At 37.8% G+C, this 14,572-nt stretch overlaps 2 protein-coding genes across 2 annotated transcripts; one reads left to right on the top strand and one right to left on the bottom strand.

Annotated features, from left to right (window-relative positions):
- Positions 1-3,508: 3,508 nt before the first annotated feature.
- LOC108373455 (Tubulin tyrosine ligase-like 1B) lies at positions 3,509-7,231 on the bottom strand. Its single transcript, XM_017629350.1, has 6 exons — positions 6,990-7,231; positions 6,099-6,289; positions 4,737-4,923; positions 4,477-4,678; positions 4,055-4,395; positions 3,509-3,812 (listed from the first exon to the last, which is right to left on the bottom strand). The coding sequence occupies exons 1-6, from the start codon at positions 7,229-7,231 to the stop codon at positions 3,662-3,664; spliced, it is 1,314 nt and encodes a 437-aa protein (XP_017484839.1). The 3' UTR covers positions 3,509-3,661.
- A 2,999-nt stretch (positions 7,232-10,230) lies between these two features.
- LOC108373456 (allantoinase, mitochondrial-like) lies at positions 10,231-11,961 on the top strand. Its single transcript, XM_017629351.1, has 5 exons — positions 10,231-10,392; positions 10,492-10,643; positions 10,708-10,975; positions 11,167-11,312; positions 11,384-11,961. Exons 1-5 carry the CDS (start codon positions 10,237-10,239, stop codon positions 11,772-11,774), a joined length of 1,113 nt encoding a protein of 370 aa, XP_017484840.1. The 5' UTR covers positions 10,231-10,236; the 3' UTR covers positions 11,775-11,961.
- The last annotated feature ends 2,611 nt before the right edge of the window (positions 11,962-14,572 follow it).

Here is a 14,572-nt window from a genome sequence, read left to right as displayed (position 1 = left end):
AAAAACATATTCTGTTAAGAAAAATGGACAAAAGTAATTTAAAAAACTTACGAAAGTTTTATAATATATTTCGAATATTGTACACGCACCCTTTGGAAAAGGAAAAAATGATGAATCGAAAAAAATTTGAACAATTAAATTAAACGGAGCTATCACTGAATCCATCATAGTCTGATGTACTTTGAAGACACTGAAATTATATAGGCATACATACATACATACATGTATTATGCATTATGATGCACCTAAATATATTTACGTGTAAATACTTGAAAGAAAATTTTCGACACGTTAAGGTCCCAGTCGTTTGTCGTCTTGTAACCATAATTATCCAAAATTAGCCCACTTAAGCTCCCCTGAGAGTGTTTAGCGCACTCACACTCGCATAAATTATTATTCATTTCGTTACCTTAATATAGAAATAGTCGTTAAAATGCAAAAAAGCTGTAATGTACTAAAATTTGTTATTGCCTAAACCGATGTGGGGACTTTAATACGATGAATCATAATTAATGAAAAAGCGAAGTTTGGATTTTTGGATAGGGCCTTTCTATATTACGGCAACGATTTGCTTATAATTGAACCTTGTGTGTTTTAAACATACATATGTATATGTATAACATACATATGTACATGTACATTTGCAACTTGCGTTTGCACATTTGTAAATAATAAACTTATAATTTTTATGTTTGGTTATCGTATAGCATATGTACTTACATATTTATATGTATATGTATTTATGTATTTACAGGCGCATATCATATTTTCTGATTAAGTACTTACATACATACATTTGTAAATATGTATGTTTGTAAATAAGATCATGTCACATGGTGTATGTCCATCCATAACACAACAGTTCATTTTCCATTTCTTTTTTGTTTATGTTTTCATTTGCGCTTCGTTGTTTGTCAAGTATTTTTACTATTTTGTTTTGGTTCGTGTTTTAATTTCTTTTGTTGTTTTAATTTATATATATACACATGCAAAATAAAGTATGCAGTACATACATAAGACCGTGCCTAGTTTTAACTACTTAATATTTTTTTTTTTTAAATACATAGATACTTAATCGTAACTACCACTACTACTTAGTGATTAATATTGCTCAGTATACACTTTTTAGTTGTAATTTGAATTCAAAAATCCACTAAATATAAGTTAATGTTATAAGAATGAAAATGAAAACGAAACATTAAAATTATGCTAATATTAATAAAGAAAATTTATTAAAACAAATTTTATTCGGTTGTGGTTTACGAAATGTGAGTAACGAACTTGACTTGCATGGGAATGAAAGTAAAAAAAAAAATCATACCTAACTACGGGTATTTTTTAACTCGTCAGCTCGATAAGTCGCAAATCCCGATGATTCGTGATAAATTTTAGAATTTCTTTGCGATAACTTAATATAATTCAGATATTTTTCGACCGGTATCTATGGATTTTTTTTCAAGTCATTCGTGTGCATGAAGACGACTTAAAACTCTTTGTATTCTATATTTCATAACACGTATTTGACGAAAAAGAAACAAAGTATTAATCGTTTTCAGCAATACTTTTTCGTTCTTTTTTTAACGCTTTATAAAATTCTTAGCAATTCACGTTCAATTCAAATTCAAAAACGTTTTCGATACTCTCGTTCTCTTTAGAAGCGTACCAGAAAGTTTTGTTCTCATTCTGTTCTTCTTCAGAATGTCCTTGGCAGTCCCCCTTATTGCGAGTGTCGACTAGTAGTAGATAAACGACTGTTAGTCGATTATCGATTATCCATGGTATTTTTTTTTTAAGTCGTTTTCTCGTTCAATAAGTGCGTGTGAATAATTTATAGTCGCTAATCCTTCTACAAATAAACGGTTGTAGAAAATTGAGCGATAAAACACTAATCTCAGTCGCTTATTGAACGAGAAATCGACATGCACATAACCAAGGAAAAGCGATAATCGAATAAGAGTTGATTGTTGACTCAGATGACTTCTTGCAGAACAACGATTTTCATAAAATGCTTGGATCCCTTTTACGCATTGTTCACATAAGTATCGCCTCATGAATAAGTTTTCCAAAGCCTGTAGTACCTACTGTCTGACCAAAAAAAAACTAAAATATCTCAAATATGTAATTGCTGACAAACATCTGATTCGCGCTTCATTCACCCTATTCTTGAATTATCTGAGGAACATTTTTACACCCGGTTCTGAAACCACAAAAAGGATGACCCTGTCATATGCGCCAACTACTGCGGTGTCGGCTATAAAGTTTTATCGAGCGTATTTTGTGAAAGGCTGACATAGATGAACTTATTGAACTTTATGGGCGTGAGGTAAGTTCACCATAGACCAGTTATTCACCAAATCTTGGAAAAAAAGAGGATAGACCACCAGAACCACCAGAATCACCACCTTGTCCATTTTAGAGCCACCTTCGATAGTACGATAAGGACCTCCCTCACGCCGCGATGTATGAATTTGTTACCCGTGCGAAACTCCTACGGCTGCGCAAAATTACGTTAAGCAAGGGCACCAATCAGATCAATCAAAATTGGGGAGATCTCTCCGAACCATCCGATGCCAAAACAAAATTTCAGATAGGACGACTCTACGACATAATTAATCTATGGTGCTGGAGAGAGCAGCAGAACTAAATCTCTCGGGTAATTTTTTTACAACGGACTGTACATTTGTTCTATCAAGTTTGATATAGAAGCAAAGCAAATGGGCACCCTTTTTTCTTGATGCTCTGGTGCTTATGCTCAACTTGAAATCTATTGAAGTGCTATTGAAATTGCGCAAGGAAAAATTTTATTTCATTTGATTTAGTAGTAATGAGCACCGAGTAGTAAAAATTGTGTTCTTTGAACGCGTAATCTAGGAAATTCGCCCAAATGTTCGAGTAGAACGTGATAATTTCAAATACGCTCATACACCCGTCACTCTTGACAGTTATAAATTCGAAAAAGTGGTGGAATTTGTTTATTTGGAAACCGACAGTACTTCTGCCATGAAAGTTTCTCATAAAAACTGTTCTTCGTTCGAAGGCGACGTGAAACTGTAGATCCCTTCATTTGAGCGACAGCACCAAGACGCACCACACAAATAGGAAGAGAATCTCGGCCATTTTTGTACTTTCCGACTGAGCAGAGAAAAAACATTTCCATTTCTTGCATGGTGAGTATTTCAGCTAATTTTTTACATAAAATATATGGTAAGTAGTATCCAAATATGCCCATATGCATACACATTTTTAACCGACTTCCAAAAAAGGAGGAGTTCGTCGGAATATTTTTTTATTTACTTATTTTTTTTAATTATTTATTTTTATTTTTTATGTATGTTACCGCATAACTTTGGACCACGTCAACCGATTTAGATAATTCTTTTTGCATCGGAAAGGTAGTGTCTCAGAGGTGGTAATCTGGTTAAGATCCGATCAGTGCATCATGAGGTATATAATATATATATATATTGAAGTCGGTTTTTTTTTTTTGCTAAAAATTACTTGTTATTTAACCTTTCTACTAATGATTTTTGATGCTTATTTATAACAAATGTATTTCCTAATAAAAAACAATTGTATGCACAAACATACAAGAAGTAATCATCTCTAAAAACACCAAAATTGATTATATAGGTTCATTAGCAGCTATGGCATATTTCTACGATCACTTCCACCGATTACCGCCGCCGCCGCCCCTTCCTTTCGTACTGGTCTGTGCATTCTGTGCTTGTTCTTCCTGGGCTGCTAATTCCTCATCTAATAGAAGTTCGAAATTGCCCAAAGCGTCCGCACTGGGTATTTTATTCCAGCGCACACTACAACGAAAAAAAAAAACAAAAGTTAGCCGCATATGAAAGTCAATTGGAATAACTAGATTATAAGAAAAATAAAAAATAAAAAAAAAGAATGCAATATCGCACAGCATTTGCCATATTGCGGTTCCACATCATGCGCTCAACCTGCATAGCAGTTTTCCAGAACATTTGGTTTGCAACCCTGCTTACACACAATTGCAGCTTTTTAAGAAAAATAAAGTGTATTTAATTGTTTGACTTACTCAGGTACACCGTCCGGCGGTAACACCACAGATAATATATTATCAATTAATTTGTATTTTAATATCCGATCAGTGACTGTTGTAGATGTGAGTGAAGGTGAGGCGTTCACTTCTACCAGCCACGGCTTCAAAGTGTTGTCTATAATTATATCGTAGCCATAACATTCGAAACAATGACGATCGCTGGCCATTACCGGCGCTACAGCGCGCAATGAATGCACAATTAGCCAGGCGATGGAGCCGAAGAGGCGATCCGTTACCTCCTTGCCGCGTGTGCCCTCCAAATAGAGTGCCAAATTTTGCACCGACCATTTGCCGCCATGCAAGTTGTTGTATTCACCCTACAGAAAGGGAGAAATGAAATAATGCGAAGGAAGGAAGGAAGGTAAGTGTCGTCATGCAGTAATGGATGTCCTACGTACGCCATGTTTTTGTACGCTCACATTCGTCAAGTGCACATACATATTGTCCAGTTCGGTAACGCTTGTATCATATTTGACTGTGCAGAAGCGACAGAAACCTTGCTTGAAGAGATATGCCTTCAGTGGACGAAATGAGGTGACAAGCACATAGAGTCGGAGGTCGAATTTTTTACCACCAATGAGCAGCGGGTTGTCAATATATCTAAATGTAGGCGCATTATTATTAAAATTTTAATTCTGTTTATAGTTTAAAAATTTACTTGGAAATCACATAACTCTCCTTAGACAATTGCTGGTGGAATGGACCTTTCGCTTCACGCGACCAACGCTTTAATTTCGATAATTTATTTATGAGAAAAATGCCGGCACCCTGCGATTTGCCGCACGGTTTCATAATCCAAGTGCTTTGCGGATTCTTACGATATTCCTCAACAAACATGTTATAATCTGAGCAAAAAAAATAGAAAAGGAGTAAATTGAAAGAGGACATTTTTTGCGATGTTGCTTTGACCAGGGCTTGAACCCAGGCCTTTCGGAGTGGAAGCGCGCACTAATTACCACTACACCACAGCGGCCGCTGTATGCTAACAACAAGCAACTAGAGTACAACATATAAATCGTTTTTTCGTACTTTCCAGTAAAGACTATTCAGTACCTTGCCAGTAACAAAATTCCGAGAGTAAGTCAACATTTGGACTCCGTGGATATATTTGCGAGAAAGTACTAAAATCCAAAACCAGTAACAATTTGCAAGTTTTGAGAACAGCTGATTAATTTATTATTTTCCGAGGCGATTTCCCAATGAAAATGGCATTTCCTATCTCACCATATTATACAGGGTGGGAAATATTTTTTTTTGGTTAAAAAACGCAAAAATTTGACTTCAAACCGGAAGTGGATTAAATTTACCGGAAATTAATCTTTTTTTAGACATATATACATGCTTTTACTACACATTCGGATTCTGAGGATAAAAAAACTTTTTTCTGGAATAGACTTCCGGTTAAAACAATGGACTTCCGGTCTGTTTAACTAACTTCCGGTCCAAACCGGAAGTCGGTAACACGACCAAAAGATAGAGCAACCCTGACTTGGTAATTCATAATTTTTCATTTTCCAATAAAAACATTAGCGGTATTCACCAAAGTGAGCTAGTGGCCTGGCAGTCTAGCAAACGAGCAGATCAGCTCAAGCAATGACCGTTGTCTGCTCTTTTGCCAGAGTGCCAGGCCGCTTGCTCAATTTGGTGACATTTGACCGGACATTTATCGACGATTTCGACATCGTGCATAACCGGAGCTGTTACCTCCAATTTGTGTTAATCGGACATTGAACAACCGGCCCTTTTAGTCTATTTTAACAAAATTTAAAAGAGAGTAAAACAACTTCGTATGGCCATTTTCTTCAAGTACAGTCATACGAATCAGAAAAATTCGATCTTTATTAAAATATTTCGTATTATTTTGGCCTAATCGGGTAATTAGTGACGGGCAGGACAAGACATTAATCGCACTTAAAGGTACTTAGGCTCAAAACTTTTCAGCGTCCCCTTTTACAAATGTGTGTATTTGCATAGAAATGTTAAATGCAGATAGATTATTTAGATAATAATATTCACCTACCAGCTGGCAAAACAAATGTTATGGGAATAAAGTCCAGATACATATAACGCGGTGCACCCGCAGCAGTTGGCTCTGAACGTTCCGCCAGTGGGTTGCCCTCACGTTCGAGGTCCTTGCGATAGCGTTTGATATTCTTCACCAATAAATCCTTGCGTGACAACTCATAATGATTAGGAAAGTGATTAATCATTCTGTAAGTTATTAAATTTTACTTCCTTTTTGCATTGATGTACATATGTATGTACATTAGACTGCATCACTCCCCATTAAAAAAAAAACACGGTACTATTTTTCCATTGGAATTAAAAAATCTATTATATTCTAAGACTTGCACCAAAATATTTCGGAGAAATATTAAGATTTACGTGAGCTCGACCGAATTGAAAATACCTCCAAAAATTTAATTCAATTCTCATATAAAAATTTAATGTTATCGTTATGGGATCACCTGTGAGGTAACATCTTAAATTAAAAAAATTATTTGGAAATTATCTTTCCTAAATCGGTATAGTTTTTGCCTAGTTCTCCAAGTTTTTCTTAAACCAATCCTTAAAAAAAGTTAAAAATCAACATCAAAACTCGCATTATTACGATTCCGTTGAAAAGATATTTAAATATTTTTATGCAGATTTTTTAAGCTTAAACTGGTTTGTCAACCGGGGGGATTTTTTTGTATTCTTTAAGAAACTATTTTTATTCATAAAAAAACTCCATTATTGGAGGTATTTTCAAATCGGACACGTGAATCTTAATATTTTGGTGCACGTCTTCAAATATATCTAATAAATTTTGTAATCCCGACGGAAAAACGCAACTTTTTTTTAGGGATGCAGTCTAATGTACATACATACATACATACATATTTATTATAAACACAACAGAGATACTCACTGATTATCGTGCATGCGATAGCCGCTATCGACGCTGAAAATATTCCGACATGTCTGCACGCCTGCCCAATAGAAATGCCAATCATCGTCAGGGCTTACTTGCGTCCAACCGCGTTTCTCGAAATTATTCACCAAAACTGATTTGTCCAAATCTGTGCAAAAGTTCACACGCAGCCGTTCATGTGGTACCGCATTGCTAGTTCTGTTGTGACGGCGTTTTTTCATTTTAAATTTTTTCCACATTTTCAAAATAAGGAAACAAACATACATAAACAAATTGTATTTTTTTTTTAGCCACTATTTCTTCGCTAGGTCAACATTGAGTACTATTCTTAAGGCAAAGGTATGCTGTGAATGCATAAACTAAACTCACCTGCCATACATTTATGTGTTTCGATTCGTCGATTCTATTTAAAAAGAAACCTTCACGAAATTATATTATAAAATCAATCGCTATTTGCCGGCAATTTATTTATTTGTTAATATCCTTATCAAAGTGGATTTCGGTGCAATCAAAGCAATTAAGGTCCGCCAATGCTCCGCTAAATGTTCTATTTACGGTCTATATTTATTATATGCTTAACTGCTTTGCATCAGTGTGTACTCATGTATGTGAATTTTTCTGCGCGCCAGCGGTTTATTGAACCAACATCAGCTCCTGTTGCTAATAATTTTGTGTTGCTAAGAATTTGTATCACTATTCACTAATGCGTGCATGTACTTAGTATATGTATGTAACAATATTTCACTAAAAACATGCGCCTTAACTTGACTGCCTGAAAATAGTTCGTTAAAAAATAATAAAAGAAAAACATGTTAGAAATAAATATCATTCAAATGAAATGGAACAACTTACGGGGATACGAAGGTGAATTGTTTTCAAATAAGAGTGTTCGTATTACGAGCCGGCTATGGTTATTGTTTTCCGGGCAAAACATGTTCGTGCTGGAATGGAGAGACAGTCCAGTTCTGGTTACTACCCAGCCAACTCACTGTGCGGTGCACTGGTGCTCCTAGGGAGGCTCCGAAGAAAGAGTCCCAAAGAAGCGTATGGCCCGCTCAATATAATAATAATAGATAAGCGCTTACACAATATGTTAATGTTTGGCCGAGCTTCTCCGCCGATTTGTGGCGTGGCCTTGATGTTGTCATAAAAAGGGAGGGACCTACAGTTTTACGCCGACTACGAACGGTGATTGTATTTCTATGAGAAGCTATTTTTCATGGCAGAAATACACTCGGAAGTTTGCCATTGCCTGCCAAAGGGACCGCTCTTAGAATTTCTGTTTATGTTGGTCGGAAACCTGGCTCGAGCCCAGGCCCTGCGGAATGTTGTCGCGCACTGCCAACCTCTACACGAGAGCGGTCCTTTCAATATACATATGTATATTGAAAAACTGTGCATTTAGGACTCCATAAATGAGTGATTTCGGGGTCCGAAAAAGCTCACTCAGATAATCTGCTAAGGCTTCGTGGGGACTCCACTAATCTCCTAAGATTTTGTGAAGCAGACTCCTTAAATCATCCGAAGATAACCCAGATGGAGAGTTTTGGGAGTGCTCGGATAATAGACCGAAAGAAGGCTTTACTGGTTTTCAAAATGCTCCTATTTTTTTTTTTTGTAATGAGTAAGTACATATTAGATTTTTTTAATAATTTCTTTCTATTCTCTGAAATATGATCGAGTATTATTTGAAGAAGATCTAAATCGTTGATGTAAGTTACACGATTTATGGAAGATTTCAAGACCTGCGCGTAGTCTCTGGATAAGAACCACAAAGTCGATGTCCTATTATAACGAGGTATAAATCGCAATTTAGCGATTGAAAAAGTGGTCCGGCAGCTAACATTAAGGTGCAATAGTGAGCAGTTAAAAGTAGCCTGCAAGCATCTCATGTGCGCTAATTACCGCGGTATGAGCTTATTGAATATCGCATATAAGGTCTTATCGCGACAATTGGGTGATAGGCTGAAGCCCACCATCGACGAACTGACATTCCCGTTTCGGTGTGGCCATACACCAAATCTTGGAAAAATCCCGCGAGAAAAAGATTTTCGCAAATCATTGTCTTTTTGAATTAGAAGTCGCTTTAGACAGCGCAAAAAGGATTGCTGAATTTGGTTTCCACGAGAAACTAATACGGCTTTGTAAAACACCTGCTCCGACAGCGTTGGGAAAGACCTGTCCGAGCCGTTCGTTACCAAAATAGACTTCATACATCGCAACTGCCTATCATACCTTCCAAGTCTGATATGGAAGCAAAGCGCGTGAGCCTGAAGGTGAACGAAGACAAAACGACACTGTTACAGTAATAATTTTGAAAAGGTAGAGAACTTCGTATGTTAAGGAACTATCATTAATATCGATCATGGTGGCAGCCTCGCTCGTCGTACGAAAAACTACACTCTACATATTTCACCTTTAACGCCCGTGATGGTATATGGCTCAGAAATATGGCCAACGCCAACATCCGATGAGGCGACCATTGAATTTTTCGAGGGAAAGATGTTGCGGAAGATTTACAGCGAGTACCGCAGTCGATGGAACGATGAGCTGTTTGAGATTTACAATGACATGAACAGAGCACACCGGGTTAAAATACAAGGACTTCGCTGGCACGGTCTTGTCGAAAGGATGGACATAGTAAGCCTTGAAAGTAATTAACGCGGTACCCGCTGGTGGTAGGAGAGGAGGAGCATTCTCTGCGTTAGAAAACTAGGTTTGGAAGGACTTGGCTTCACTTGGATTTTCCAATTGGCGTCATTTGCTACAGAAGAGACTGGCGTGCTTTATTGGACACGGTTTAAATCACTTACTGCGCCAACCACGAAATAGAAGCGAAATAACAAATTCCTTTATTCTACTTGTTAGTTTACAAGTCGCTTTTTGAATCAAATGATTCAGTTGGATGACTTAAATTTTACAACCGTAATCAATTCCTTATCAAATAAATAAAAAGCTTTTTTCGAGTTTTCACCTTTCTGAAGCTTTTGCACTTTACAAAAAATTAAAGTGAAAGTTTTGTGAAAAACACTGCTGCCTTTATTCGCTCATTCAGTTCTATTCAGTGATCGCGTATGAAAATACACAACGCGGAAAATCATTCTAAATATAGAATCCAATAAAAATAAACACTTTCTACATTTGCATATCCAACCAAGTAGATACTTATTAACCAACAATAAAGGCTAACAGTGATTTCGATTCCATCATAAGAAAACATTTACTCCATAAACGAAGTTGTAAAATGGATTTACTTTTCCTAAGCAAGCGAATTTTCCTGGGCACCGAACGGGAATTCCTCAATGGTGGCATTATTGTCGACACAGAGGGCATCATACGCAAGATTTTGCGCACTGCGCAAGAGGTGAATACCTATGTATACAACACGGAATCGGAAGCGGTGAGCAAAAAAGAGAGAAATAAAGCATTTTGCTGGTTAGCAGGCGGCTGTTAGAGAGCATCTTTAAAAATATGCACTATTTGTTTGGGTTTGTCGTAGGTCTATGATTTTGGCGACAAAGTGCTTATGCCGGGTCTGATAGACGCCAATGTGAATATCAGCGAGCCGGGGCGTAAGGATTGGGAGGGATTTATGGCGGCAACAAAAGCAGCAGCTGCCGGCGGTTTCACCACGATCATCGATAGACCTACGTACGTGTATACTTTTCGACAGCTGTGCTACAAATTTTGTTGATAAACTAACTTTTCGTTTTAGTAACACCATACCGCCCACCACCAGCGTGGCGGCGCTAAAAACGAAAACTGGTGTGGCGCGTGGAAAGCTTTACGTGGATGTCGGATTTTGGGGTGGCCTAGTGCCTGAGAATGTCAAAGAAGCTGATCCGTTGCTGGGCGCTGGCGTTATCGGACTGCAGTGCACACTTTCGCCCACACCGGCACCAGTTGGAGATGCTTTTCCCGCCATAAATCGTAAGGATCTTGAAGATGTGATCGATAAGCTGGAAGATGGCACAGTTATAGCTGTAAGAATGTGAACATAGAATTTGATATGCTTTCGTTTCTATGAGACCGAAAGGTGTTAGGAAACCAATACAAGTACATTTAGTAAAGTTTTGTGAAAAAATATCCCCGAAACGAAAGCATCTTAATGAGTAATGAAGCTCTTAAATGAGTAATGAAGAATGTAGAATTAACCACTTCTTAATATATACAGTTTAATGCCGAGTTGCCTCTAAAGAATGCCATAGAGCCCAATGAGGAAGAACCCAAGAAATATGAGTCCTTCTTGCGCACACGTCCCGAGGAAATGGAAGTAAATGCCGTGCAACTGATCAGTCAATTGGCCACGGCAAATAAGGGGTAGATATCTACGCTTGTTGAAATTTACAACAAAAAAGTCATAAGATACATTCGTTTTCTTGATGTTCCAGCAAACATATGCATATCATGAACATAAGCTCCGCCGAAGTGTTGCCCATTGTGGCGCAATGCAAACGCGCCGGCGCAAATCTGACTGCTGAAACTTGTCCCCATTACCTTGCATTGTCTGCAGAGCAAATCGAAGATTGTCATACCGAGTTCAAAGCCCAGCCTCCGATACGCGTCAAGTCAAATCAGCCCCGGTTATGGGACGCTCTGAAAGCTGGTTGCTTGGATATTATTGCCTCAAATCATTCGCCAGCGACGCCGGGAGTGAAGTGTTTGAATTACGGACGTGCGCGTGGAAACTTTTTGAATGCTTGGCCTGGCGTCTCGTCGTTGCAGCTGGGTAAGTTTCACGGTCTTATTAGGATTCTCATAGTCTACTCACTTTTGCGTTGAAAAATTGAATTTTAGACCCTTATACCTTATGTATCGCACAAGAACTAACAGCGCTGTAAGCACCATTATAATACGGTTTCTCTGCGACCTATGATAGTATCGATTTTCGCGATTTTTTAGTTTCATCAAACCACCTTGACTTTTCGCTGAATCTACTTATGTTAGTAATGTAGTTTTTAGAAATTTCCTTTAGACGAGCCAGTGACGCGCTCTCGCCAGAGTTAATTTTAGACGTTTCCCTACTTTCGTTGAGATTAGGGCTATCGTTGAAAGTTGCTGCATGCTCAGCAAGTCACCTCTGTCCCGTGATCGTGTCTGTTGATTATATTTTCTCTTTACCTCCATCAGAAGTCTTCCGCCCTTCATTCGTTATCAGATGCTTTGATCCTAGCTAATTTATGAGTCCCCTCGTTACTGTGTACGTTAGCAAGATACTATCGATCTGGTCATCAAGATTAAATATCACACACCGACAATCACTTACTATTTTAGATTTTTTGTACGGTTTTTGTTTACGAGAGACAGTCAGTGTGGAACTTTAACCGATCTAAACCTTCTTCTGTCTAAGTACCAATCACCCTGATATTGCCGTCAGGGATTTAGTCGGGAGGTGGTTTAAGCGCAGACTGTTGAAAAGTTGCATCAACTTGGAACAGTCTCCGTTTTGTTTTAAAATAAGATATAAAAAACGCACCTTAGTCGGGTCCATTTATACCCAACCACCATAGTCACGTTCGCTTACGCTCTTACCTTCCCGAACGTCTCTTCGGCTAGCTGTTTCTCGTCTGACCTTCTGGTTTATTTCTTCAATTGCCGTATTTACTGGATTCCAAGCATTTTTTGAGCTCAACGTGATATCAACTTGGTTGTTTTGTCGCAGCTGGTCATCAGTAAACGATGCTATTATAATAGATATATTGTCTTCATAAAATGGGCAGACAAACATGACGTTTATTGTAAGAGTATCTGCAATAAGCATTAAGTTATTGTAAACTAGGCATAAGGCGATTGTGTCTATAACATATCGTCACTAGAGACGAACCCGTGCATAATAAAAACTTCGGCGAAGGAAGACGCGTAATCATAGATTTATACTTGGCCAAGGATTGCCACTTCAGCATTATTCGCCAAAAGTCTTTACGGAATGTACATACTATTACAACCGCCAACATAGTTGACCGCGAAAATAAGTTTACGCGTCCTTCTTCGCCATCAAATATTTTAACGCATCTTTCTTCGCCGTCAACTATGTTAAGAGTCTTTCTTCGCTGAAGTTTTTTTATGCGCATTTTTTCGCGATCAACTTTTCAGCTCGCGCCTTTATTCGTGTCTAGTGACGATATGTTACCGAGTTATCGGTCTAGCCCTTAAGGCATGACCGCCCAGGACTAAATCTTGTAAATAGGTAGCGGAATAAAGATTCGTGCAATATTTGATAGCGGGAATTCCGGACGTGTTTTAACACCCACTTAGCCTTCTGAGTATAATCTGATTGTTTGCCTGATTCTAAAAGCTTATAAAGAATACCATTATATTCGTAATGCTTCGACATCCAACAGCCTGACTATTTCAGTCTGGTTGAAAATTTCTTATACTTAATTACTCTCGTAGCCCCTGCACAATTTGCTCGTTGAATCCTACTAATTTGTCTGACATTGTATGTGTGTATTGCTTATCTACGATATTTAGTACTGGCCATCATACTAACGTACCGCATGTGAATATTGGCCTTATTATAGCCTTGTACATCCTCAGGGCAAGTTTTGGCTTTAGTATTCAAATTCTACTGAAGACGGCCTTGCATAATGTATAATAGTTTATATATGTTCTTTCTCTGCGTCTTTAGACATTTTTATTCCAGCTCAGTTTGGTATTCAATGCAACGTTCGGATACTTAGCCATTGGGCCAAGGCAGTCTAAATTCCTAATAGGATTCCTGCCTATATGTGGTGGGCTCCCGTTAGTTTGGATCTACATAAAAGGGTCTTTACAGTATTTTTAGAAGGCAGGATATACGACTCTTCGCCCTGAAGACTTTCACTTTTTCATGAATTTTTTGCCGGTTTGACACTCTTCCAGTTTTGTAGAATATAAGTCAAACTTACTTTGTTCACCCTTTCTACGGTAGGTTCCTTTACTTCCTGGAGGAATGTGTAACTAAGGTACGGAGGAAAATGATTTATTGCGAATTTCGTTCTTTCTTTGTCCACAATCGAGTTCAGTAATTCTTTTGATGATAGCAATAGGCCCGTTTAGGCCCTCCTACATAGGTGGTGCCCATGCATCATCTCCTATTCTAATAGAGGTTGTATTGGTACGTTATCAAGACACGAATTTGTTAAGTTCGGCAGATCCTCTTTACCGCCGTTTTATACTTTTTCCTTGCATCTTTGTATGATTGCCATAATTTTGACTTGTAGCATTCTATGGAGAATTTTCTGGCTTTCCTAAGCTTCTCAATTCGATTTTCACTAAATTGAGCAGCTATCAGGCCTATTCTGAACAGAAACTCCCCGGGAGTTTTTCTGCTTTCACTTTCCTCCTAATAAATAAAAATTCCCTGAGGAAAATGCTACTCCCTGGGAGTTAATTATTGGTGGAATTCTTTTTCGGGAGAAACAAATTCCCGTGAGTATTCAGAATTGGGCTGTAATAATTTGATCAGGCTAGTACACAGGATTATGTAGGTGATTAGTGAATCAGTATTTTTTTTTATTATACTGGTATTTTATTTCTTTTTATTTTTTGCTATAATATTAAATATGTCTTCAATTTCTTACACTGTGGCTTCAGGACTA

The sequence above is a fragment of the Rhagoletis zephyria genome, unplaced genomic scaffold (genome assembly GCF_001687245.7).
Source record: "Rhagoletis zephyria isolate East Lansing unplaced genomic scaffold, Rhagoletis_zephyria_1.1 Rzeph_scaffold_06710, whole genome shotgun sequence".
NCBI classification, from domain to species: domain Eukaryota; kingdom Metazoa; phylum Arthropoda; class Insecta; order Diptera; family Tephritidae; genus Rhagoletis; species Rhagoletis zephyria.
Note: the sequence above shows the minus strand (reverse complement) of the source record. Positions and strands in the feature narration are given on the sequence as shown.